The 25,128-nt window shown below is 43.5% G+C and overlaps 1 protein-coding gene across 1 annotated transcript in view; it reads right to left on the bottom strand.

Annotated features, from left to right (window-relative positions):
* Positions 1-230: 230 nt before the first annotated feature.
* Positions 231-25,128, bottom strand: part of grin2db (glutamate receptor, ionotropic, N-methyl D-aspartate 2D, b) — a 71,127-nt gene continuing 46,229 nt past the window's right edge. The window contains exons 7-16 of the mRNA XM_084726633.1: positions 24,543-24,748; positions 23,801-23,969; positions 21,151-21,304; positions 19,211-19,336; positions 18,096-18,325; positions 17,579-17,739; positions 14,781-14,850; positions 13,378-13,495; positions 7,625-7,860; positions 231-5,142 (exon numbers count right to left, since the gene is read on the bottom strand). Of these exons, the coding sequence (XP_084582759.1) occupies positions 1,942-5,142; positions 7,625-7,860; positions 13,378-13,495; positions 14,781-14,850; positions 17,579-17,739; positions 18,096-18,325; positions 19,211-19,336; positions 21,151-21,304; positions 23,801-23,969; positions 24,543-24,748 (4,671 nt within the window). The 3' untranslated portion in view covers positions 231-1,941. The remainder of the gene's footprint in view (positions 5,143-7,624; positions 7,861-13,377; positions 13,496-14,780; positions 14,851-17,578; positions 17,740-18,095; positions 18,326-19,210; positions 19,337-21,150; positions 21,305-23,800; positions 23,970-24,542; positions 24,749-25,128) is intronic.

Here is a 25,128-nt window from a genome sequence, read left to right on the forward strand (position 1 = left end):
TTACAACATTACTATGGTGGTGACTACAGACTCAAAACCATGATACGATCTGAGCTGTGAGTTCTGTGATCCATTGCACCCTGCTTGCCAAAATATGTTTTGTTTTGTTTTTTCTCCACAGCCATCTGGTGACCTCCAGAAGTGATCTTGCCACCCCCTTGGGGGTCCCGACCCCCAGGTTGAGAACCACTGATCTATAATAGCAACATGAGTTAACATCAAGTGAACAATTTTCCACATACCAGCAAAATATGTTATCAGTAGATTGTGCAGTTACAACTGTCTGAGAGATACAATGAAGAGTTGTGCTTCATATAATCCATCATCTACAAACTCAGCCCAGGTACAATATAGTAGAGAAATACAATAATATCCTAAGAGAGCTTTTACAATACACCGCGCCTTACTTCCTCTGACTGGCCTCTTTCATAAAAATAATAAAGTTCATAGCTGCACTCCCCTTGCTCTGCATCATGTAGCTACAATTATTAAACTCACCAGAAGCCTCTTGCACAATTGTCTCCAAAGCTTATTTGAATATTATGCAGCCATCTAGTGCCAATTACAGATATTGCACCAATCATCCCCTTCATCCACTTACATGATGGTGAATTATGCGTCGTTCACATGTGGAAAAGAAAAGATGGGGGCTTTATCTATGAAAACAAATTACTTGAAAACCAATCTTGCTTAAAAGCTCTTGAGTGGAAATTTGGCACTGCTATTGAATCATTCCCACTTCCAATACTAGCCACATCCAGCCTCCTCTTTATTAAAACACTAACACAGTGAGAGAAATATATTGATAGAATAAAAAAGAGGGCATGGGGGAGAAAAGTCTGAGTAAGAAAGAAAAGAAAAAGACAGACATAAAAGAAAAATCTGCTACATGTCTTTTTTGTTCTTATTGTGATTTCTCTTTTTAAAGTTCAGTTTTGCTGTTCAAATACTTTAACTGTGTTCGAGCTCTGGTTGGACCAGAGGTGACATGACAAGCTCCGACAGGGAGGAGGAGAAGTGGTTCCTGTTCAATCTGATTGGTTAAAAGGGTTTCTAGTAAAACATGACATCACGTAGATGGTCCTGGGGTAGAGCTAGATGGGTCTGATGGTGTCATGAGGTCACTGTGGGCAAATAAACAGCACGGTCCTCGCTGCCCGGTGAAAGGTGATCAGGCAGACTGCAGAGTGCATGAGAGAGCTGACTGCATTGCTTTTCATATCAACTGATTTACAAAAGGGAAGAAGAGGGGGCAGTCTCTCCGACACCAAGAAGCAGAGTCCACCAATCCAGTTCAAAAAGCCAACAGCCAATGAGGACAGGGAGCCAGAGTCTATTGACCAAACGCTGGTCTCTTTTGGGAGAGGGGGGGGTCTCTCCTCATCCCATCGAGGAGGTGTGTTCTCAAAGCCAGAGGGAGGGAGACGTTTTGAGCATATATCTGTATATGTGTGTGTGTGCATGTGTGTGTTTGTGTGTACAAATATGACATCATTACTCACAGGTTGGAGACTACTCTTATCCATAGTTGTGACTCGGGGAGGGGAGGAGAACCGAAGATGACATCACAAAGCTCAATTCTGAGCGGAGAAGAAGTTCAGGCGCTGCAGTCCCCGATGATGCAGCCTCGCCTTCACTCATGTCGTCGTTGGAACCGTCCAAACGGACGTAGCTCACCCTTGTGTGCCGTCTCACTGTCGCCTTCACTAGAACGCGTACAATAGAGCGGGTGGCGGTAGCATTGCTCTCACACAGAGTAGTGTTGGCAGTAGAACTACTGTCCATGTTAGTTCCCGCAGTGATGGTCGCTAATTGATTACCGATGGTCACCAAGGCAGCCAAATCTCCAAGGGTGTCATCCCTGGCTCCAGCTGCCGTGGCACCACAGTTCTCAACAGCAGTGGTGCTCGCTCCCACGTCTCCCTCTCTCCTCTCCCCCTGTCATACCTCGCTCTCCAGGCTGGAGAAGTGGGCCGACCCTCGGCGTGAGCACAGGCTCTTGGCTTTGAGTGGCAGGTGGGGGGAGTAGAACCTCCGTGGCTGTGGCACAGAGCGCAGTCTCTGATACTGAAGTTTGGCACTGGCCGAAGCCTGAGCCTGGCCCTGGCCCGCCATCCCTACCCCTGCTGGTGGCGAGACGGAGGATGAGGAGGGCGGAGGCGGGATGGGCATTGGGAGGGAAGTGGGAGACATGGACGGCTGCTGTGGCGGCGACGGCGAGGGCTGTGGCGGATGGTCTGTGGGCTGTGTGCTGAGGCTGAGGTTAGATTGGCTGCCTGATTTGGCTTGACTGGAGTCTGGTTTTGGGGGCAGACTGGGGCGAGAACCCCCGCTGAAGCTATGGCAGTGGGGGAGAAGCTCTTCTTGGCTGTGGGAAAGCGCCGTGGCTCCTCTCTTGGAGTGGGAGGTGTGCGAGCGGCTGTGGGGATGTGGGTAAGGGTGGGGTTGGGGGTAAAGGCTACAGGAGCACATGGTGGCCCGTCCTGCTTCTTCCCCTCTGTCCCTCCGACCCTTGCTCTTCCCACCTCCACTCTTCCATTTTTTCTCTCCTTTCACAGGGATCTTGTCCATAGACCAGTATCTCCTCGGAGGAGGGAAGGCTGCAGGGGGTGGAGGCCACTGCGTGCCGAGCCCCCCACTCCCACCGCCTGATCCCCAGCCTACTCCTGGCCCTGAACCCCAGAAATCAGCACCTATCCATCCTTCTGCCCTGGTTCCTAGTAAGGAATCATCACGACTATTGATACTACCCCCTTTCTCTCTGGAGGGGTAGGTGCCAAAGAACCACCCTCCTCCACCTATGCCCCCTATTCCAGTGCTGCTCCCCCCTGCACCACCTTCCCAGTATCTTTCAAAACGGCCAAACTCCCCTGATGAGCCCTCATCTGAGTAACTATCCTCTGCCCTGACCCTGTCCCTCTCTGACTCTGACACTGCCCCCCTACCTGCTCTCCTCCCCCTCTCCTCTACCCGCTCTCTCACTCTCTCCCTCTCCTCCTCCTCATCATCATCATCATCCTCATCATCCTCAGAGTCCCACTCGTGGAAGGACAGCCCTTCTCTCGTCTGTGCTTTCTCTTTTTCATAATGCATTAACAAAGGACGCCGCTCTCCGAGTCTACCGCTGTCATCTCTGTCCATCCCCCCACTTCTTCTCCGCTTGGAGGACGGGAGGAGTGGGTGAAGGGATGTTGGAGGAGTGTTAGAATCATCTCCCCTTCCGTTCACCCAAAATTTGACAGATGCAGGGAGTTTGTTGAGGTTAGGGTAGCGCTTACTGGGGGTGTGATGTCTGGAACGAGAGTGTGAGGATTTGGGGCGCCTCTCTCTGCTTCTGCTGCTGTCTTCCTGCTCCCTGTCGTTGCCCTCATCTCCTCCTTCTCTCCTACCTCTCTCCCGCTCCCCTTCCCATGAATCCCGCCCCTTCTCCCCAAATGTGCTCCGATACTGGGTGGAGAAGGAGGAGTAGTCTTGTATTCCTCCTTCCCTCTCTCCGTCTGCCTCTCCTTCCCTCTCTGGCTCTACATCTCCCTCCTCAGGCTCAGAGCGTCTTCCCCCAGTAGATTTCTTTCTTTTCTTTGTCTTAAGTGCTTTCTTCTTCTTCTTTTTCACCTTTCGCCGCTTCCTTTCTCTCTCACGCTCTCTTTCCCTTTCTTCCCTCTTTTTCCTCTTTTTGTTCTTTTTCTTTTTCTTCTTCTCTTTCTCCTTCTCTTTTCTCCTCTTCTTTTCCCTTTTTTGCCTCTCAGCATCTCCACCCGCTCCACTGCGCTCCCTCTCGCTCCAGCTTGCCCACCACTCTTGGAGCTGAGACAGTTGGCTTCCACCTCTCTCCCTCTCTCGTTCCCGTTCTCTGTCACCCCAGGATGTGCGTGGTTTCCTCGGGGGTATGGGTGGCGGCAGGCGCCCGTGGCTGAGGGAACGAGGCCGGATGATTGAGCGTTCCCTCTCCCTCCCCCTGCCCAGGAGGAGGCTCGACTCTTCCGTCAGCTCCTCATCGTCATCGTCATCCTCTCCATCCATTCCTCCAGTCCTATCGCGTGTGCTCCTGGAGGAGCTGTAAGAGTAAGTGGGAGAGGTGGAGCGAGAAGATGAGGCAGATGAGGACGTGGACGTGGATGAGGTGGTCGACGAAGAGGACGAGGACGTATAGTGCAAGGATGCAGAGGGCGAAGGAGGGGTGTAAGAGGGGCTGAGGGGTACTGGCACAGGAAGTGAGAGTGGGGGAGAGAGGGGGCGTGCCCGCCTCCCTCCTCCCTCCCTCACTCCGTCTCGTGCTCCTCCCCTCCGCCCCAGGGGCAGAATGTTCTCGTACAGTGGCCCTCCAGGCTCTTTGGGCTTCTTGGGCCTGCGCTTCCTCCAGAAGGATGAGGGGAGAGGGGGAGAGGGGTGTGGCAGCGGGGGTGTAGGAGGCAGAGGGGCCTGACTCTTAGGAGGCAGTCTGGGAGTGCCCAGAGGTTTAACGGCCCCTTTCCCCTGACCTCCGCTGCCACTTCCCACAACCCTCTTCCCCACCCCGTGGTCCATGCCCTTCTCTGAGTAGAAGGCCACACTGGCTGGAGGGGGCTGAGGGTGGCCCCTGGGCATAGTCTTGGGGGTCTGGGACCCTGCCTGCTGCTCCATGCAGGGCCCCAGTCCCTCAGGGTCAATGGGACCATAGTATCTCTTATAACCATCAAGTCCCCCACCCCCTCCAGCAGTTGAAACCCAGTTTGGTGGGACTTTCTGAGCAAAGGGTCCCATGTCGGTGATGGCCCCTCGTACAGCCATCGGGTTGGTGGCTGTAGCAGATTTGGGCAGCCTCCAGCGATCCACCACAGCCAGTCTGCGGTCAGGCCGAGGCAGGAAGGTGGAGCAAGGGAGGGGTGCACCAGCAATGGGAGTGTTGGAAGGACCCAGTGCTGTCCCAGAATGCACCACGGTGGGAGGAGAGCCCGGTAGAGGTGTTTTGTAGACGGGCTGTGGTTGCTGCTGTTGTGGTGGTTGCTGCTGTTGCGCCATGGCAATGGCTGGGTTGGTCATAGATGTTGAGACAACATGTGGCTGCGACGGGACTGTAACCATCGCTGTATGATGATGAGTTGGCAAAGATTTAGCTCCACCTGGCGCCGTTTCATCCTCAAAGCTACAGCAGCTATACATGCCCTGAGAAAAAGAGAGCACAAATCAGACACAGTTTATTCCAAGAGTAACATGAAATGAAACAGAATAAATAAAATTTCCTGAAAAGAAGAATTAAAGTCATGAAATTGTTATAATTATGGTTCCAGAACAAGATCATGGTTCCCTCTTATACACCCAATCAGCTGTGTCTTGCTAATTCAACCACCTGTGCCTCTTCTACCCCCTCACTCCCAACTGTCGCAGTTCTCACAAACACCGGTCATTGTGTAATGGATAAAAATATAATATATATTATAGACACAGGTACGGGCACAGGTAATAATTAACTAATTGCAGGCGGGCAGCAGGTGAGAACAATAATATTTCGATTCTTTTCCTGGGGAAACTGGAAATAAAAATGATTGTGTAGTACTTTGGCATTTAAATTTACTAAAATATCAAGTTTAATCAGCCGTCAGGATTTTATTGTGAAAGCCTAAAACCTTTGACCCCATATGCTGCCAAACAAGGGGACATTATTGTCTGATCTGACAAGCTATCTGACAGCTAAAATTGATGACATAAAGGCAAAAATAGCTACCGGAGACTATCAAATTGTGGACAATACATCACTGAAAGCCAAGTTGGACATTAAGAGGAAATTAATTACAGACTGTGAGAATAACATCAGTGGCTTCACTGCTAATAAAAAGTGCCAAAAAGTATTATCTTTTGATAGCTGCATGCTTGGCACATCATTGCTTTGGAAACACATCGACAGCTGCTGAAGCACAGGTGCTGTGCTAGCTGAGAACGTAAGCAAGCGACTGTGACTGTATTTTAAATCACAGATGCAGATTGGGTTGTGGGACTTATATTAATAGTTCCAGGTGATTCCAGATTTGACTCTGAGGTAATTGTGGGCAGTGGGTCAGTTCTGGTACTCATCTTTGTGGGTTCGCAAAACTGAACCCGTGCAGGACTCTGGTCCCAGGTTCCTTCTGTACTGCAGGGTGTTTGCATGTTATATGTGTTTGCATGGGTCTCCACTAGGTGCTCTAGTTTCCTCACACCATCAAAGACATGTATGTTAGGGGTAATGCTTCCATCTAAATTATTCTTCTTTCCTTCTTACATTACCACAGAGGGATGATAAAGCACCAAAGCTCTTTGAGACATGCTCCCAGAGGCTCTGTCTCAACCCCAAGGTTCCTATCTGCTCAAGCCAATCCACAAATCTAGATAACCCCCATTCATCCTCACACAATCGACACCCTTCCTCTTTTCCCTTGACCCCTATCATCCCTCCATCCATGACCCTTGTCTCATCCTTCCCAAATCATGTCGCCAATCCCAATAACCTACCTTTTATACTGCACATATTGCATGTTTTTTGTTAATGGAATAGATGTTGGCATAAAGGTGCAGACAAATATTGGCAAAAAAAAATAACAACACAGATGTGTACTAATGCAGCAGACCACAGATATCATGCTATACATGTGCAAAAGACATTGTGTTACTGCATGTACATCAGGCAGACAGAAGGACAGAGGGAGAGGGGGTGGATTAAAATGGAAATTATAAAACAGCAATCCAAATAAGTTCCAGTTTTCCAAAGAAATGCAAGATTGCTATTTTTCAGATAAACATCCATTCCTATTTATAGTACAGTTGTGCATTGTTTGGTTAATGAAATTGCATAGGCCTACATAAATGCATAAATTACAACCATAATAGCAAAAAAGGATAAAGCATTATCAGTGAAGCTACAATAATGACATGCACATAGTGTGGTACGGGCTGGTTCTGTCAAGGTCACTGTCAAAGGAACAGGATATCCAGGGTGTGAGTGGAATTGAATTTCAATTAATCTCCTGAATTGACTGAGTGGAATTGAATTGACCCCGGACCTCACACTTTCTAACACTCACACTCAGTAACAGATAAGGGCACACAGGCGGGAGCACACATGCTTACACATGTGTGCACATGGTTACATGGACAGCCCTCTGTGTACAATCATGCTGTTGGAGTGTGGCATAGTTTCAGTTAGTGCTGCACGATATGATAAAAAAAATAATATTGTGATTATTTTGACAGATATTGTGAATGTGATATATTTTTATATATTTATTTATATATATTCATACATGTATATTTGCCGAAAAAATCTAAATCATTATAATGTGAATTTGTTGGAGTCTGTGCCAAACATTTGGAGGCCAGGATGTCTCTGCAACACTACTATATTATAATGCTATTTTGTCACCACATTACTTTATCAAAAAATTGCAGCTTCTGCAATTTGGATATTGCCCTGCCATATTGCAATTTCAATAACACTCCTGTTGATAGTTTCAGTGCACCAAATTGTAGAAAAAGTTGAAATGTTACCAGAGGAAATGTGGATGGAAAATTTTTAGGCACTAAAATACTTTCTAGAACGTCTGTAAAAACAGTAGGACATTTAGTATGCTAGTGCAGAAAAACACCATTGACAAATACAGACAAAAACACTTACTCTGCTGATTGCCAGGAGAAAGTCCAATTTGCCAGAACTGGTGGCCATGCAGTGGCGCAGCTTCCAGTAGACCAAGTGTTCCCAGGCAAACACCAGCAGACTGAGGCCCATAGCCACCAGCAGCATGTAGAAGACCCCGGCCATGTTGTCAATATCCAGTTTACTGCTCATCACCTCAATTTTGTCATTATGGCAGATACCGGACAGCCAGAGGCGCTCTAGCATCTCAATCTCATCTGGAAAGGGGATGGGGGGGGGGGGAAGAGGAAATGTATACGGTTAAAAGGGGGATAAGGTTAAAGGAGAAAGGAGGAAAGAAAATAGAGATAATGGTGGGAGGAGAAGAGGATGATTGGAACAGCTGTCGCAATACCTGCAATTTTGAATTACCGCACTATTGACAAGCCAACCACAGGGAATAGTGAGCAACAACAACAACCACAATGTTCATGTTTGGACTTTTTTTTCATTACTTCAATGCGTGTTAAATGAATGAATCAATGCTTCAAAAAATTTGACGAGCAATTGCCGGTTGGCAACAGTTCAAGCTCAAGCATGAATCAATATCGGCTGTCCGTGACCCGGCTTCAAACTTGGACGTTTTAAGTTTTGCCATGTTTTATGTTGTGTTAGTGTAGTGCAGCTAATGGCTACTGCCACAGGCTGGGACGATATTGGAATAATGTTGTAAGATTGAGGAAACTGTGAGACTGTTAAGTGTCAAGTGAAGCCAAATACAAGACTAGTAGCTCAGATGCTGAACCCAAACCTAAATAACCACAGAGGAAATTCTGTCGCCACGATGATTGAAATGAACAATAAAAAGTTGCAGTAAAGAAATCTGTGAAGGCCCCATTGATGCTCAAAATGTGCACACAGGTTTTGGAGCAAAATATGCTGCCATCCAGACACGGGGATGCCCAGTGTCCCAGTAAAAGAGTTAGGATACTAGACTGTCCTTCCATTGTCTGCCATTGAATATATGTGGCACACTATGAAGCACAAAATACGACAAAAGAGACCCTGGACCATGACGACTGAAATCCACAATAAAAAAAATACTATAGATAGATAGATAGATAGATAGATAGATAGATAGATAGATAGATAGATAGATAGATAGATAGATAGATAGATAGATACAGAGGACAACAGATAGTGACAGGGGACACACAGGAGGCCAGAAAGACTAATAATAGGCACTAAAGTACAGGTCTACAGTATTCCTTGCTGTTTGCCCATTATCCAAGGTGACTCGTCAAGGTCAAAGGTCAGTAACACAAAAAGCAGCACTGTGTCCAAAGTAACAAAGAGGAAGGAGAGTGAGACAGAGAGAGAGTCCAAAACAATGAAGTAGCACTGAGAAGTAAAATGGCACCGACAACCTAATCTCAACATTGTAACCCAGAGTAAATGAGGAGAGGAGGAGAAGGGGAGACCCAGAGCCACAGTGAGATGGTTGGATAGGTTAAACAAGCACGGAAGAGAGGGAGAGAGGTAATGAGAGAGTTGGGAGGAATATTTTTACAAAGAGAGAAAGGGAGCGGCATTCTTTCTCCGTCCACGAATGCGTCAGGGGAAATGAGACAGACACGGAGACAGAGAGAGTTAAAGGGAGCTGGAACAAGGGAAGCAGAGATGGAGGACGAGAGGCTGAGATTGTGTCATTATGACAAACAGCGGGAACACTCCTCAGCTTGAAGAGGATGAGAGGAGAGAAAAAGAGGGAAAAATGTGAAGAGAGAAACTACCAATAGGAAGGGACAGAGACAGAGGCAGAAGAAGAAGATCATAATCATTTAATTGTGCTGGAGGGATGGTCAGAATCTCCATCAAGGTGGGAAGCTCTGGGGAATTCAAGATTCCCATCTGTTAACCTACCAGGAACCAGCCAAGACCACTTCACCCACTACCCTGCCTCATTTCATGATCTCAGTGGCCTAATGAATCCAAGCTGCCCGGCCAAACCTGTGATTGGCTGCGGGGGTTGCTGGTGTAACCATAGTGATGGACAGCCAGAAGATGTAGCCTATGATTCATGATGGAATTAAAGAGGCGTGTTCTCCAACAGAACTCATAATGAGAGCTTTCTGTTACACTAATAGCGATGGAAGGATGGACAGCACTGCAATAACCAGGTCTGAAGGTTGCAGTTTACCGCAAATTCAGGGTTTTCTCTGCCGATCTGACTCAAAGGTGGTTCGCCACTGTATTTTTGGCTGCAGCATTTATTGAAATTTCAAAATGTAGGCCTAAAAGCTTTTTACACCTAAACTATTGTACTCCTATTGTGCAACTACTTTGGTGGCCCTTTGGTGGCACTCAAGTGTAGGGGCAACAGAGGAATGAGAACAAAAGAACACTTAGCACATCTATTTAACAAGACAGGTGCATAGGAGAGGGACAAACCGAAAAGTTGCATAAGAACTCCCACACAATGTTTAACTTGCAGTATTATATTCATGTGTGACATTTCAGTAGTAGACTTTGAACAGGCAAAAATAACAATAGAGGAATGTCACATGCATTCTGCAAGATCAAGATCAAGGTTTCACAATGAATTGCGACAGAATTCACAATAATTAGTATTACCATTTCAAATTTTTATTAATGGAAAAATTGCATGAGCACACATGCATGTCAGTGTGGGTATTTTCCCTGATTAATAGGTCAAAAGCTGTTCAGACTGCTGTGCTTGTATCCTGAATCATTACTGTACAAGACTTCTCCTTTTTGTCCTGTCTCTACCATTTCAGAAGCATTACTAAAGTAAAAAACAATTTTTACATTTTTTAAATTTGGATAGAAAATAATTACATTTTTTTCACTAGTTTCTTATTGGTTTTTAGTGCATCTTCCTGTTTGTATTGATATATTCATGGGAAATTGTCATGAACATTGGGAGCAAAAACAAAACCATTCCGTTTATTTTTCTGTTAATTATATTCAAGTCTAAAGGCTAGAGCAGGGTTTAAAAACTGTCACACATAGTCACACATCTACTCGCAACACTGCTCTAAGAAAACTCAAGCACAAGCTTTTCATTTGTGCCATCATTAGCTGTTCTTGCAAGGCTTAGATGAAGCCGACTCAGTCATCTGTGTGATCTGGCTAATGTGTCTCCTGTAGAACATCATTAGCCAATCAGCCGTGGCCTCCAGCTACAGCAACAGATGGACACAGTGCTACCGCAGCCCACTGGCAGACTCAGGTAACAACTCCCCGTATCAGATTCACTCATACACACATAACATTGCAAGACACAAGGGTCTGTTCTTAAGTTCAGACTGAGTATAGCCCCATCGAAGAGGATTTATCGGTGTCATTGACCTTCAGTAGCAGTTGTGTGTCCAAACAGCAAGTGTCTTAGTGAAGGGTGCAGATAAACAGGTAGTCTCATGTCTGTCCTCCACTTCACAAGCCCCCGACGAATCCTTTCTCTAAGCTCTAAGTCTCATCTCTCCTGGCTTTCCTGCCATTTGACTCACAGTGATTCATCTTGTGCTTCATCGTTTCCCTCTTTCACAACCTGACTCTTTCTCACTGCGCCTGCTTCTTCCCTCCCTCAGACCTTTGTGATGGCAGTTGTCTCTACCTCTCAGTCGCTGCCAGCTCAGGCCTGCCAAATCTGACAGGTGTGTCAAATCCACACTCCACCTCTGTCGTTCCTGGCAGGTCAGGTCAGGTAGAGCTGGCATAGTGCAAACATGGAGCTGGCATGCACCACAAAGAAATTATTTAATTAAGGAAACTGCGTGTTCATGTGTGTTTATGTGCAAGCGCCTTTGTGCATGTTGTGGATTTTGCAGCTTGCCAGATGTGGCGTAGTGCCAGACATGTCCAGAGACGCTGAGCTCCACAGTTGTTGAGCACTAAACCGTGACCCGTACAATCCTGTGCTTTTATCGCAACATGACAAACCTCTCAGCATTCATTGCAAGATTTCTCGAAAAACACACTGCCAGCCAGCTGCAAACCCAGCTCCTCGCATGTTTTTAATATCTACTCACTGAATAATATATTCTAGGAATCAAAATCCTGATACTTTGCAAAAAATAGAAGAGGATCTGATAAGCGGGGAAAAAGGGAATCTTGCTACTCAGCAGTTTTGCCTTTATCAGGAAACAAGTTGTAGTGAGATCAATGGAGCATCTCTTAAAGCTGTGCTATGAATCACCCGCAGCAGCAACAAGGAGGACAATACAATCACAGGGGTGACAAAGCCATGGCGGACTTCTCTAGTGCCCCTCTATCCTCTAATGCAGTTGTAAAATGATATGACTCAACACAGCAGGGTACAGTAATGATGTAACACTGTGACATGATTTAGCCCAACTGAAGGTGCGATGCCGAGTCCTTGAGCCGCGGGGTGATTGTTGAGATGCAGCCTTTGAGGGCACGCTGAATGTGAGCCGCCCCCCCCCACCACCCCACCCACTTCCTCCTGCCACATCCAAACAAACTAATCCTCTTCCTTAGTAATCCACTCCAATAATGCCTGCCTACAACTAGAACCCTCAGCATTCAACACCACTCTTTAACTAGATCCATCCTGCGTGCCCAGCTGATGTTGCTACACGGAACACAAGCAAGGACAATGGCACATACTGAGAATTAAAAGGAACAACAGACATAGCACGTGAAGGCCGTCTGGGCTCTGTTTTTCTCGCACACACACATCCTTTCCCAGGTCCAAGTGTTCAGCTCCAGACGCCAGTCTTATTTAATAGATCTTGGCACCAAATTGGCATTATCAGTGTGTAAGCAGCTAAAGTGTCTGCGTGCCAGAAACAGCTAAAGGGCTTTGTCCGCCACGCCATAAGCAAAGCTGATTTAAAACACGAGGAAAAGCCAAACAAGCAGCATCCGATTGAGACAATAAATGCGTGTGGCGGACTGTGTAAAATGACAATCAAGCATTAGTGTACTGACAACTACTGCTAAAAACAGATTCCCTCTGTCAAACAAGCAACCGTCCTCCAATGGATTAATCCCAGACACAAGGAGACAAACGGCATGCTAATAATGTTCCCATAACTATCAATTATTCAATTATGTGATCTGTTTTCTATATCTCATTTTGCTTCACTGCACCTTCTCCACATCTCGTGTTCAGGGTATTTTCAGGTGTTTCTCTTCGGGGGTTTTTCTCCCTCACACTTCCTCACTCTCCGTGTCAGTCTCAGCTAATCTGTAATGAGTGTAAATCTGTCACCGCACAAGTTGTGATGATCCTTTTTTACAACACTGAGTCACACAAGTAAATCCTTTCTTTCTTTTTACCCACCCGAGCAGGAAAATGGGAAAGAGAGAGAAAGTCAGATAGATTGAGCGGAGTGAAAATGGAGGAGGGGCATGTGCACTTTCAGTAACAGAATCAAGTCGTTTCTCTGATTCTTGAGACGAAACATTCATATTCCCTCTTGCTCCCACCTCCCCATTTATTTCCCCTCCTCTCTAGTAGCCAATAAAGAGACCAACAAACCTCTTTACCATCACCATCAGCCCTCTCCTACACACCATTATTCCCTCCGTCACCATCAAAACTGCTCTCTTCACGCGTTATGTTCCCACCATCCACCACTCAACATCCTCTCATTCATCTACCCCCTGAGTCCTCACTCCACCTCCCACCCTCGTGCTCCTCTGTCGCTCGTTTCTCTATCCTGTCATTTTACCTCTAACCTTCCTTTTGCCCCTCTATTGTCCTAATTATTCTTCCCTCTCTACCCTCCCCTCCCCACGGTTCTTACCATCTCCCACCAGCTGCAGCAGGGCCAGGTCAAGAGGACGTTTCCAGCGTGAGTTTTTGTGCAGGGCGATACCGTAGCCTGTGGTGGCAAAAACCTTCCCCGAGCCTATGGTCATCACCTTGGAAAAAGGACAATGTGCAGATGTTAGAAAGAAACTGATAAAGAGTAAGGCTGGGCAATATATCGATATTACACCAATAATGTGATATAAGAGTAGATATCATCTTAGATATCGTTATATTGTGATATGGAACAAGTGCTGTATTTTCCCAGCTTTAAAGGCTGCAGTAAAGTGATATATCACCCCAATTCCAAAAAAGTGAAATAAAAACAGAATACAATGATTTAAAAACTTTTTGACCTATATTTAACTGAATACAGTACAAAGACAAGATATTTAATATTCAAAGTCATTGGTGTCCTAATAGCAACCCTACTGTGAAAATACTCAACTACAAGTAAAGATTCTGCACCTTACTAAGGTAAAAGTATGTAAGTATTATAGTACAGTTTACTGAAGCACACTGAGTTTTACACTTGTCGTATTAATGTGCTATATAAATAAAGTTGACTTAAAGTAGTCATTCTGCAGTAAAATTGTCCCCGTCAGTGCTTATTATATATGAAGTTGGATTAATGTTACTGTTACATTAAAGTTTTTGTTGCATTTTAGTGCAGTAGATGTTTAAAGCTGAGCTCACTTTAACTACTTTATATAGTGTTGGGTATCTTAATCTACAACAAGGCATCATATTCCGTAAGATCATCATGTTTCCATTATCTGAGAATTTACGGTATGTTATTTTTGAAAGTTAGGATATATATTGTATATGGTGGCATAGCCTAAAAATATTAAGTTATTTCTCAGTGTATCAGCATTGTGTGACAAATATAAGAATCATGATGGTGCTGTTACACACCAAGTTGAAGTTCTATATCTGATTTTTACTAAAAGCATTTGATAAACAGTGGGAGCCTGACCCCCTTGTGGCCATTCTGGGGTCTACATGTGAAGGTTTGGGATGACTGATTGACACTGGTAATCCTACAACAATGATAGCTGTATCTGTGTTTACTTATTTATTTTCTACTTTTTTCTTTTCTTGTTTTTTCTCTCTTTGTTTGTGCTCGTGCTTTTTATTTACTTTACTCACTGATATGTATAAAAGGCGCCATGTAATTATAACTTTATGTTCTTTTATGCCAGTATGTTGTTCTTGTAAGAAAAGGGAAGACTGCTTTTATGTACCAAGGAAGATGTATCCTAAATTAACCTGCAATAAAAATATTCTAAATTTAAAAAATGAGATATTACATATAAAGCCATATCACACATGCCCAACAAAGAGGCAAACATATATGTGGAATCTAGTGTCTGTGAGCCGGTGTGAGTTAGTCCTCACCTTACAACCTTCGTCCTTCCTGGCCATATAGTTCAATACTGCAGCATCATAAATAAAAGCATCCAGTTTCCTGTAAAGGGATCAAGGGAGAATTCATTCATCATTGAATGGGAGAGAGGGAACAGAAAGAGAGAGATGGAGAGACTGGCTGAGGCAGTGGAGGGGTGGAGGCATATAGGTGGATCACTGTGATGTACCTGGGAAAAGAGTTGGGGTGCAAAAATATACGGCAGACAGGCGCTCAGAATGATAGAGAGGGCATGAAAAGTTAAATCATAACAAGAAAAAGGAGGAAGGGTGAAATAGTAAAGTAGGCTTGGCGGAAAGAGTGAAAACACAAGGAGAATAAAATAAGGCAGAGATCAGGGAAAGATGTGTGAGTAAGAGTGAGCGGGAAGGTGGTGGTGGAGGAGGCGGGGGGCAGGATGGGGATTTATACGGTGCGAAGAGCGCAGTGACAGGGAGAGAGAGAGGGGGGGAAAGATTTACACACTTCAGGGGGAAAAGACATGGGATAGAGCCAGAGAGTGATGAGGATTATAAAGTTTAAATACAGACACACCGAGGAAGCACACTGGGAAGGGGGAAAGAACGGACCAAAAACGAGATGGAGAAAAGAGAGAAATGGCTAAGATAAGAGGGCAGATGAAGAGTGACAGGGAGGGAGAGATAAGCACCAAGGAAATGGAAAAAAAAAAGACAGCAGGAGAAAAGTAAAAGTTTCTCGTTTTTTGTGCATGTTAACACTGAGTTATAATTGTGGTGTCAAGGCAATAGGGAGGGAGAAACGATGACAGAGGCTTAGGATAAAGTAAACTGGGATTATCCAACACATGACGGGTGATAGAGATTCTACTAGAGAGTGAAGAGGGAAATGCTGCTTGCACTGCGTGGGTGGGTGGAGATAGCGATGAAGGTGGAGAGAGAGAGTAAAGGTGAGAGAATCTGTGCAGGAAAGCAGGAAGTGTGACAAAAGATGTGAAATGTTAGTTGGAGTTGAAAAGCATGTCACTGTGTATGACGGACTGCTAGTGCGAGAGCGAGAGCATCGCAAAAAGAAACTGCAGCATGTATGACTCCACCAAAACATAAAATCATATAATAATATCTATAAATATTACATGGATTTTCTTAAGATGGGTTGATGTAAATACAGTAAATAGGTTTTATAGAATGGATCTTTTGTCAACTGCAGTTTCCAAGGTAAAGAATGAACTTTCAATCTCAACTTTTACTGTAAGCAAAGCTACTGTAGACAAGAAATTCTTTCAATGTTAAGAGGAACGGCACTTTCAAATATTCAACTTGATTACAACTGAGCAACATTATCTTACTTGGAAGAATGTGTGATACAATCGCTCCAAAACAGCTACAAAATGGACTTGGTTGTGAGATTGCACTGCCAATCAACGAGGAGATTTGATTGAATTTGGCCAGTAGTCAAGAGTTTTAGTTTGTTTTGACTTGGGCTGCACAATTAATTGACATATTACAGGAAAAAAAAGGTCAAGTCCAATATCCAAATCATGGAAGCTGCAATTTTTTGATAAAGGAAAAATTTATGACAAAACAGCATCATAATGAAGTACTGTAGGGCTGCAGAGATGCTCTGGCCTACAAATCTTAATCTCCAGATGTAAGAAAGCATGTTTTTTGGCACAGACCCCAACAAATGTCACATTAACATGATTTTAATAGCTTTTCAGTGAAAATGATGATCATTCACACTAATCCTGAATCACATCACAATGGCAATATCTGTCAAATTAATTGCAATATGATGTTTTTTACCACATTGTGAAGCCCTAGTTTTGACCATTTAGTGCCACCTCAGTTACTGGAACATCATCTGAATGGCAGTACATGCAGATTTTCCAGGAGAAATATAACATTTCAGTAGCCAAAGCCATTTTTAAATCATTAAGTCTAATCATGACAAGCCTATGGGAGAATCTATTAGCCCAATGCACCACCTAAAATGTCCACTATAAGAAAAAAAATCTTTTAAAGTGGCCACATTATGTCTTTCATTTTGCCTTTCCTTTGATGTAATAGCTTTTTGAGCATGTAAAAGGTCTGCAAAGTCAAAAGGACGATGCCTAGGTTGTTTCTCTCTCCCATACAAAACACTCCTCCTGAACTGCATGAAATAATTATAATCCAGCCTTTATTCCTCTTCTTGGTGACATCATGTTGTAACATATTTGCATAATGAGCTGCTGGTTTTGAACTGAATTTGGACTCGGGACCTTTAAGAGACTGGAGCTCAAACAGAGTGTATCAGAAAGAGGGTAAATACAGATGCTGCAGTTATGGACAGTATTAGATTTTGTGTGTGTGTGTTTTTTTAAACATAGAAGAATGTAAAACTGTTCTGGTAGAAACACAAAATAAAGGTATGAAAATGAGCTTAATATGGCAACTTTAAAGAATCCTGATTTGTTGTTGAATACTTGTTTGTATGGTCATTAAGACAGCGTGTCTTGTATCTCCCATAGTCCAGAAACTCAGTTATGTAAATCAGGTTTTTCGGAATATTTTCTTTTTAAACCTATCGGACTATACTTACTTAATTGTTACATGAGCATCTTGTTTGTTGTTGTATAATGTATATATATATATATAGTGGCCTGAGCAAATTTTGAACCATTTTAACAATTTCCTTCACTTATCAGAAAATAATATGCATGCCTAAATAGAAACTAAGCTCCTGTGAAATAAAAAGAAAGATGGGGGAAAGACAGTGATGTAGCAGGATACATGTAAATGTGAACAAAATCATGTAGTAGCACACAGACCCGGTTTTGAGGTTGAGAATGGCATCCTCCACTCCTTTCTGGTTGTATTTGCCCATGTACTGGTGCATGTCTGGGTAGTTGGAGCGGATGTTTTTTTCTGTGCTCCCGTTGGGCACCGTGCCAAACTTCAGAGGTGGGTACTGCTCCTCGGGATGCTGAAACTAGCGGAGCAAAGGGGGGGTGAGGGAGGGAGACGGAAGGGGCATGAGACACACCAGGCTGTGCACCAATCTGTCTGACCTATTTCTGTCCACTTTCCAGACTAACTTACAACACTCCGTGCACAAATCAAATCTTTGAAAAGAGAGCAGCCTGTGGACTTAAAGTAGTATTTAGAAGTGTCTTTTAAGTATTCGAGAACTGTGGTAATTGAGTTATGTTAAATGAGATTTTATTCGTTTCTAAATTCCTGTGCTTTAATCAATTTAACATTCAAATGCATGGGATTTGGCTCACTCTAAGACTTTAATTCTCCTTCTGCTTTCCCTACTTAATCAGTATTCAAGCAACGAGTTACCTTCTTGTCCGAGAGGCCTGACACTGTGTCAATGTACTCCTCCTGGATCATGAAGGCAGCCAGGTTAGCAGTGTAGGAGGCCAGAAAGATGACAGCAAAGAAGGCCCAGATCAGCACCATGATCTTGCTGGTGGTTCCTCTGGGGTTCTCCACTGGCACAGAGTTGTTGAAGACAATGGCCCACAAAAGCCATACAGATTTTCCTATGGTGAAAGTAGAGCCTCCAGCCTCTGGCCAAAATGATGACGAGGGGAAAAAAAAGAGAGAAAGAGAAGGATTTTTGAGCTTAATGAGTGGTTGTAACATTTAACTTTCTTCTACACACCAATCCAGCCGGTGCACGGCACAATAGTGTATTCAGCCGCGTCTGACTGCAGACGAAGCAGCCGATTCAAATTAAAGTTCCCTGAATGATCTGTAAAATGGGTTTACTATATATGAAAATACCTAGCAGGCTTTTTGACACCAGAGCTCATAAGGCGGTGACTATACGTTTCAAGGATGGCAGCTTTCAATTCAGCTGCTACGTGATCTTACAAATAATTAAACCGCATGGTGCAAATCACCATTCAAAGGGCTCAAACACTCCTGCCTTTATACAGCAGGAGTAAAGGAGGAAGGAAGGAGAGAGATGAGAGTGAACGAGTGGGATATATGGGAGGATGACAGAGAGGTAAAATTATGTAGAGCACAGCAATCATGCAGTAAAAGAGGCGAGTCGGGTTGGGTGTTGGACCGAGGCATCAGGCATACTGAATATCACAGGGGTACAAACTATGCTGTTGAATAATAAATGGCTGCTTCAATATCGAGAATACTTGGATGCAGTTCAATATACTGTAGGTATAATATCCTCTTCACCACACTCATAGTTAAGGATTCAGGGCAGCACATTCAAAATGTCCACTAATACATACTGAATGTGACACGATAGAAACAAAAAGTTCATTATCATACAAAGAGAACCATTCGGACTTTGACTTTTTTTTTTTTTAACCACATTCCAGGAGTTTGTTCAATGCTTGTCCATTTGACCCACGCTGCAACAGCAACAGACTGCATGCAGACCCATCTATCAGGCTGTGGAAGACAGACAGCTTCGACCCATCACTCACTCTTGCCAGTCTGGAGACTGCGGTTGTAGCCCACGGGGCTGAAGAACTCAAAAATGAAGACGGTCACAGCGACCACGGTCAGGCACATGACGAACATCATCACCCACACTGCTGGACTGTAGGGCTCTGAGCAGGGAAACAAAAGATTTAATTAAACACGTAACATGAGGGCCTATTAGAATAACAGTTTTGTACTGCATTATTAAAGTGATCGTTCAGATTATTTAAAGTGGATTTGGATGAGGCACTTATTGAAAGTCAGTGGATTAGCTATAGTAGATGTCGATCGACACGTCCCTAGGTTAGATAAGCAGAGAGAAGTACCAGCACAGAAGCTAAGCAATGAACTGCTGTGTACAGGCTCAACAGAAAAGGTCCCAAAAAAATAAAAAAAAATCAACATCAGTTTAAGTGTATGCTATATTCAGAATATTTCCACCACTTTACTTTGCCGTCAAACTGCCTTTTCTAACAGGAAACCAGCCAAATATTGCGCTTTCCAATCCAATCAAACACCATATGTGAAATCAGTCATTTCACCTTGCAAAACACTGGGGTTGCTGGTCCACTGCTGCCTTCACGTCTTAGCTTGTTTGTGTTATTGTGACTTCAGTGTTTAAAAAGAATAGTTTGGTTTCACCAACATCACACAATCTAACAAATGCAGGCAGCAGCAGACCAGCAACTCCTGTGTTCTATGGTAAAATCTATCAGAACTATTTTCTTTTTACCAAAAAGAGAGTAGTTCCAGAGGCTGAGTGTCATCCAGTTCCACTATACCAGACAGAAGTCAGATATCTCTATGACCAATATCTCCAAAACTCAGCAACTCACCCTAAAACAATCTAGGTGGATAATAGCACTACAGGTTAAGGCTGGGTGATATGGCTTACAAGTAATATATCAATACTAATACAATATTTATCTTGATATACAAATTTTCTCTAACATAACATACTGCAAACTCTCAAATAGTACAAACATATTATGATATTGTAGATTCTTATACAATATTTCTGAACAAATACCTCAGTATCATTAGTGCAGCAATATCGTAGGGATGACTATTAGTACTTTCACAAAATATTAACACAATAAGATTATTGATAAATAATCATCTGCAATGTGGATATAATGACTAAGTGGGTGAAAGCAAACAATAGAACAGTCTGAATTACGTAACAGAAAATTTACAATAATGCAACAATATCAGTGCAATATCACAATATAAATAAAAAGATGATATCTAGTCTTGTATCATGATATCAATATAATATTGATTATTGCCCTGCCCTATCACAGGTAGGAGGAAAAACATGTATTATTGATTTTGGGGTGAACTGTCCCTTTAAACTGATATTGATTTTTTTTTTTTTTGGTGGACCTTTTAAGTGGCTAAAATACATCTTGTTGATGATCCTGTTCACAGTAGTACATTGCTTAGCTTCTGCTCTGGTGCCCCCCGGTGCTTCTCTTTACTGCAGGCATGCTAATCCACATCTACTGTAGCCAGTACACTGACTATCAACAATATAAACAACAACAACTTCAAATCAATATCAATCATATTATCCATAGTAAAATTATTATTATCACTGCAAAGGACAAGAAAGTTTCATAAAACTAGCACATTATGTACTAGACACAGAGATGAGCCTGAGCTTATTCTCCAGAAGTCCATAAACTGTGTTTCTCTTTTTTTACAATCATCTCAATGCAGTCTATAGGCCAATAACACTACTCTCCCGCTGGAGCCTCGAGTCTGCTGACAGAGTGAAACTTTAAGTTGGGTAGACACAAGCAGAGAGAAAAAGTAACGGCTAATCTAGATGTAAAGACCAGCAGCCAAAGACCGAGGCTTTTAATGCAAACTCAACACTTTACAATTAGATTAGATCCTGTACATCAGCTAACCACCTCACATAAACACGGCCTCTTACCTAAGAAAGCGGATGGTGAGACGGTTCCGTTGCTACGGGAGACCATTACACTGATGCCCGTCTCCACAAAAGGGACGGAGAAATCCACGACCTCTGACCTCTCCTCATTGATAGTCAGCGAGCCGATGGCCATGTCCGCTCGCTTGTATACCACCTGGAGGGGACAGGAATCAGCGGTAAGAGAGAAATCTAATTAATGTTTCCTGTAGTGGTCGTAGATGGACAAAGCCAATCTTTTACAGTCCACAAAGGTTCCTTTCCAGGTGAGATGGTGACATTTCTTCACCCTGACCCTTTGCACGCTCTCAAATGAGCCTGCATGGGAAAGGCCAAGGATTCAATCTGGTACAAATACTGAACACGTGTCTCCTGTGCATCTCCTTAGCATACAAAATGAGCTAAGGCCCGTCTCCTCCCTGCCACCATCTACAAAAACCTGAAAACCGCTGTGTCTGCTGATTGTACAAGTGAAATGTTAATCTACATTAGACATGGCACATCCGCTCTTCAGAGCAAATCAGCAGAAAAATGAAGCGAAGCGGAAAGCAAAGCACCCTCCCCTCAACTCTGCCAAGTCTCTGGATTACCTGATCAAAGAATGGCAGGCTTTGGAACATCTGATCAAAAGACAGACATTAGTTTGAGAAAACAAAATTCGCTTGGCCTTTTGCATGTGAAAATAGATTCGACAGACAGCTCTGGCCCAGGCTCAGGTTATAAATGATAGAGCAAGGAGTGCGCAGTGGAACTGTTTTGGAACCTGTGACAACTGGCGTTTGGCAAGTTCCCTCTGGGACAAAGATAGAAACAGCAGGGCGCTTCAATGAAACAGCAGCCCCCGTATCGATCGCAGTATGTGTGTGCGAGCATGTGTATATGCTTGTCTGTTTGTGTGTGCCTGTTTTTTTTTATTTTTTTGCCAGAATCTCTGTGTCTTTCTTGATGGGAGATCATGAACCTCAGTCAGCATTGCCAAGAAAACATCAAGGACTAATCACAACTAGCCAGGGGGTGTCTGACAATGTGTGCGTTTGTGCTTCTATGTGTTCTGTGTGTACTGCAGGGAAGAGTTATTATAGTATTGTGTTTTCATTAGTTTTTATTTTTATTTGTTTTTGTAGTTTGTTTTCATTTCGGTTAGTTTTCAGAGTATGTTTGAAATCCTATCTAATATACAGTCTATAGTCGAAGCAAATTGTTTCCACCCAACCCTTCCTCCACAGACAGGAAGTTCAGGCAAGCTGCAGGAATGCTGCAACAGCACAAGATGAGCGCAACATTGCAAGTTGATCACCTTATAACAGTTTATAACCTGTCATGTGTCTGTCAGTGAAAGTTAACAAAAGCCCTGAAAATACCCACACTGGAGTTTGAGTTCAGTCACTGCCTCTCTCACTGCCTGCCAGACTCCATTAACATATTGCTCAATTTAACTGTAATAAACATTTACTCCTTCTAAAAGATTATTATTGATTTCTTTGGACTCATAAACAGACACTAACTCATTCAGTGAACATTTGGCATCAATTTGAACTCTAATTAGCGTGAAACGGGCAAACAAAAACGTTTGGGCCAGAAGTTATGGGCCAGAAAAGAAAAAAAGGAGGACACTGCAGCTATTGTGTTGTTGTCAGAGAAGCAAGTATTTCAGCATAGCATGTTTCATTAATCTTTGATAGTATATCATGGTTATTTCATGATTTATTAAAACAGATTGCCAGATACAAGTTTCTAGATTCAGTTTTTCTGTTGCATTTTTATTAGTTTCAGCATTACTTTTAATGATTTTTTTTTATCATATGGGGATTACTTGTAAGGGGCAAGAATTAAAAGGTTTAGACTAGGCATCACAATACAAACACAACACATTATGAAGGCAATTGACTTGCAGTCATGCAGACATCACTGTCTCGATAAATATATGTGTAACTGAGGCCTCGTGTGCTTTGCTGACAAATTTGACCAAATTGACAAAGACTAAAACTAAAGACATTTTCTTTATATCTTTGTGTTTTTGTTTAGTTTGTTTTGTAAGTCTACATCTTTCAATTATTGTCTTCAATTTTTCTGATGTTTAATTTTTTATTTCTTATTTCAGTTACCTAAAATGTTTTTTTTTTTTTCACATCTAGTTTTAGTTAACTATAATAACCTTGCTGCAGGGAAGTGTTTGCAGGAGAGCGTGTTGTATTCACAGCACATTTTAGCTATCATGCTTGTCCATCTAATTTGACCAACTGTGCATTTTTTGTCCTCTATTACAGTGTATTTGTGTGCACATTCGTGTGTGTTTGCAAGTGCGTGTGTATGTGTAATAAATGACAGCTGTCTGATTGCTCGCGGTGGTTAAGTGGCCATAACTCTCACAGCGATTGATGTGGCGCATAGCGTTTAACTGGTCACCCAGGACGCAGGAGCGCAGGCTGAGGAATGCTACAACGCAGCTTGTCGACTGAAAATGCAACAGAAAATAAGCAGAGGCATAAATATAAACTCTCTCTCACACACACACACACACCATTCACACATAGGCAAGTGACACGGGACCGACATTGAGAACACATTGCTCACAAAGGCAGACAGGCAGAACGACAAGCACCCCCTTCCTACACACACACAAACACACACATACACACACACAAAGACTTGCCTCTCCAATCATGCCGTTCCAAACCCCATCAATTTTCTTCCCATGTTTCCCATTGGTCACTAAGTAAAGGTCGTAGGTGAAGCCGACAATCTTGGCCAATCTCTTGAGGATGTCAATACAGAAGCCCTTGCAGCACTGCTTCATGGGAGCCACGCCTTCATGGATGGCACTGTGAAAGAGTCACAGAAGAAAAGTGTCAAACAAAAAGCCTTGGTGTGTAATGAATGAAAGGAAAGGAAAGGAAAGGAAAGGAAAGGAAAGGAAAGGAAAGGAAAGGAAAGGAAAGGAAAGGAAAGGAAAGGAAAGGAAAGGAAAATGGTCACACATAAGGAATACTGTGGCCAGGTCCTTGGTGACAGTTTTGATCGACCAGTGTAGGATAGGTGCTGTCATCCCTTCAGAAGCTGATGAACCATAAAGCTCCACTGTGGTCATATCTGATTCCAGACCCCTGAGTCATTCCACTGATCCTCTGGAGAGCAGTCTGTTATTGATTATGGTCAGAGAGTGAAGAGGCCACAGTTTTGATAGGTGATTGATGTCTCCTCAATTGGATGGCATCATGAGAGCTTAGGAACTCCATTCATAACAGACAGAGAGCTATGATTCTTTTTCCAATTGGACTTTTCTGATTATTATTTCCTGTCATTACATAGTTTTGGGTGAAACATTATCATGTGGAATATGTCAATGACATCAAATCCTCAAATGTACCAATGTTTCAAATCAAAAGGATTCAAACCTGGCATTAAGGGGTCGTCTGCAGGGCACTGAGTCACGGATGCAGGTCCCGGATGCAGGGTCAGCCAACTCCACGATGACAAATGGCCTTTCCTCCAGTGTGACAACACGCAGGTGCTGGGCATCATCAGGTGGTTTAAGGAAAGGCCCATAGCGGGACCAGGCTGGGTACCGAAGTCTCAGCACACCGTTTTCCCACCAACCTACCTGGGGGAACAGACAAGAGAAACATTAGAGAGAGGTGGAGTACACAATCTCACAAATTTAAAAAAAATCCGGTTAAGAGGTTAAGTATTAGAGGTCACCAAAGTACCTTTGAAGGTGCTAGATCACAGGTAAGGAAATTATGTTTTGACTGCCTGCCTCAAATTTGTAAGTAGAGATCGATGTGTGACCGAATCACAGACTAATTCAACATGTTAGAGAAAGAAACTGATGTCTCCCAGTAATTCCAAGTTATGTTGATTTAATCCAGAAATTTTACTGCTGGACGGGACACTTGGGAGTGCCGTGTGTGCCTGTATCACTCAACACCTGAGCTAGCTACCTGCTGTGCTGACAGTCTCTACATCGTAGCCTGTCAACAA

The sequence above is a fragment of the Lutjanus erythropterus genome, chromosome 9 (genome assembly GCF_056507025.1).
Source record: "Lutjanus erythropterus isolate fLutEry1 chromosome 9, fLutEry1.hap2, whole genome shotgun sequence".
NCBI lineage: Eukaryota > Metazoa > Chordata > Actinopteri > Lutjaniformes > Lutjanidae > Lutjanus > Lutjanus erythropterus.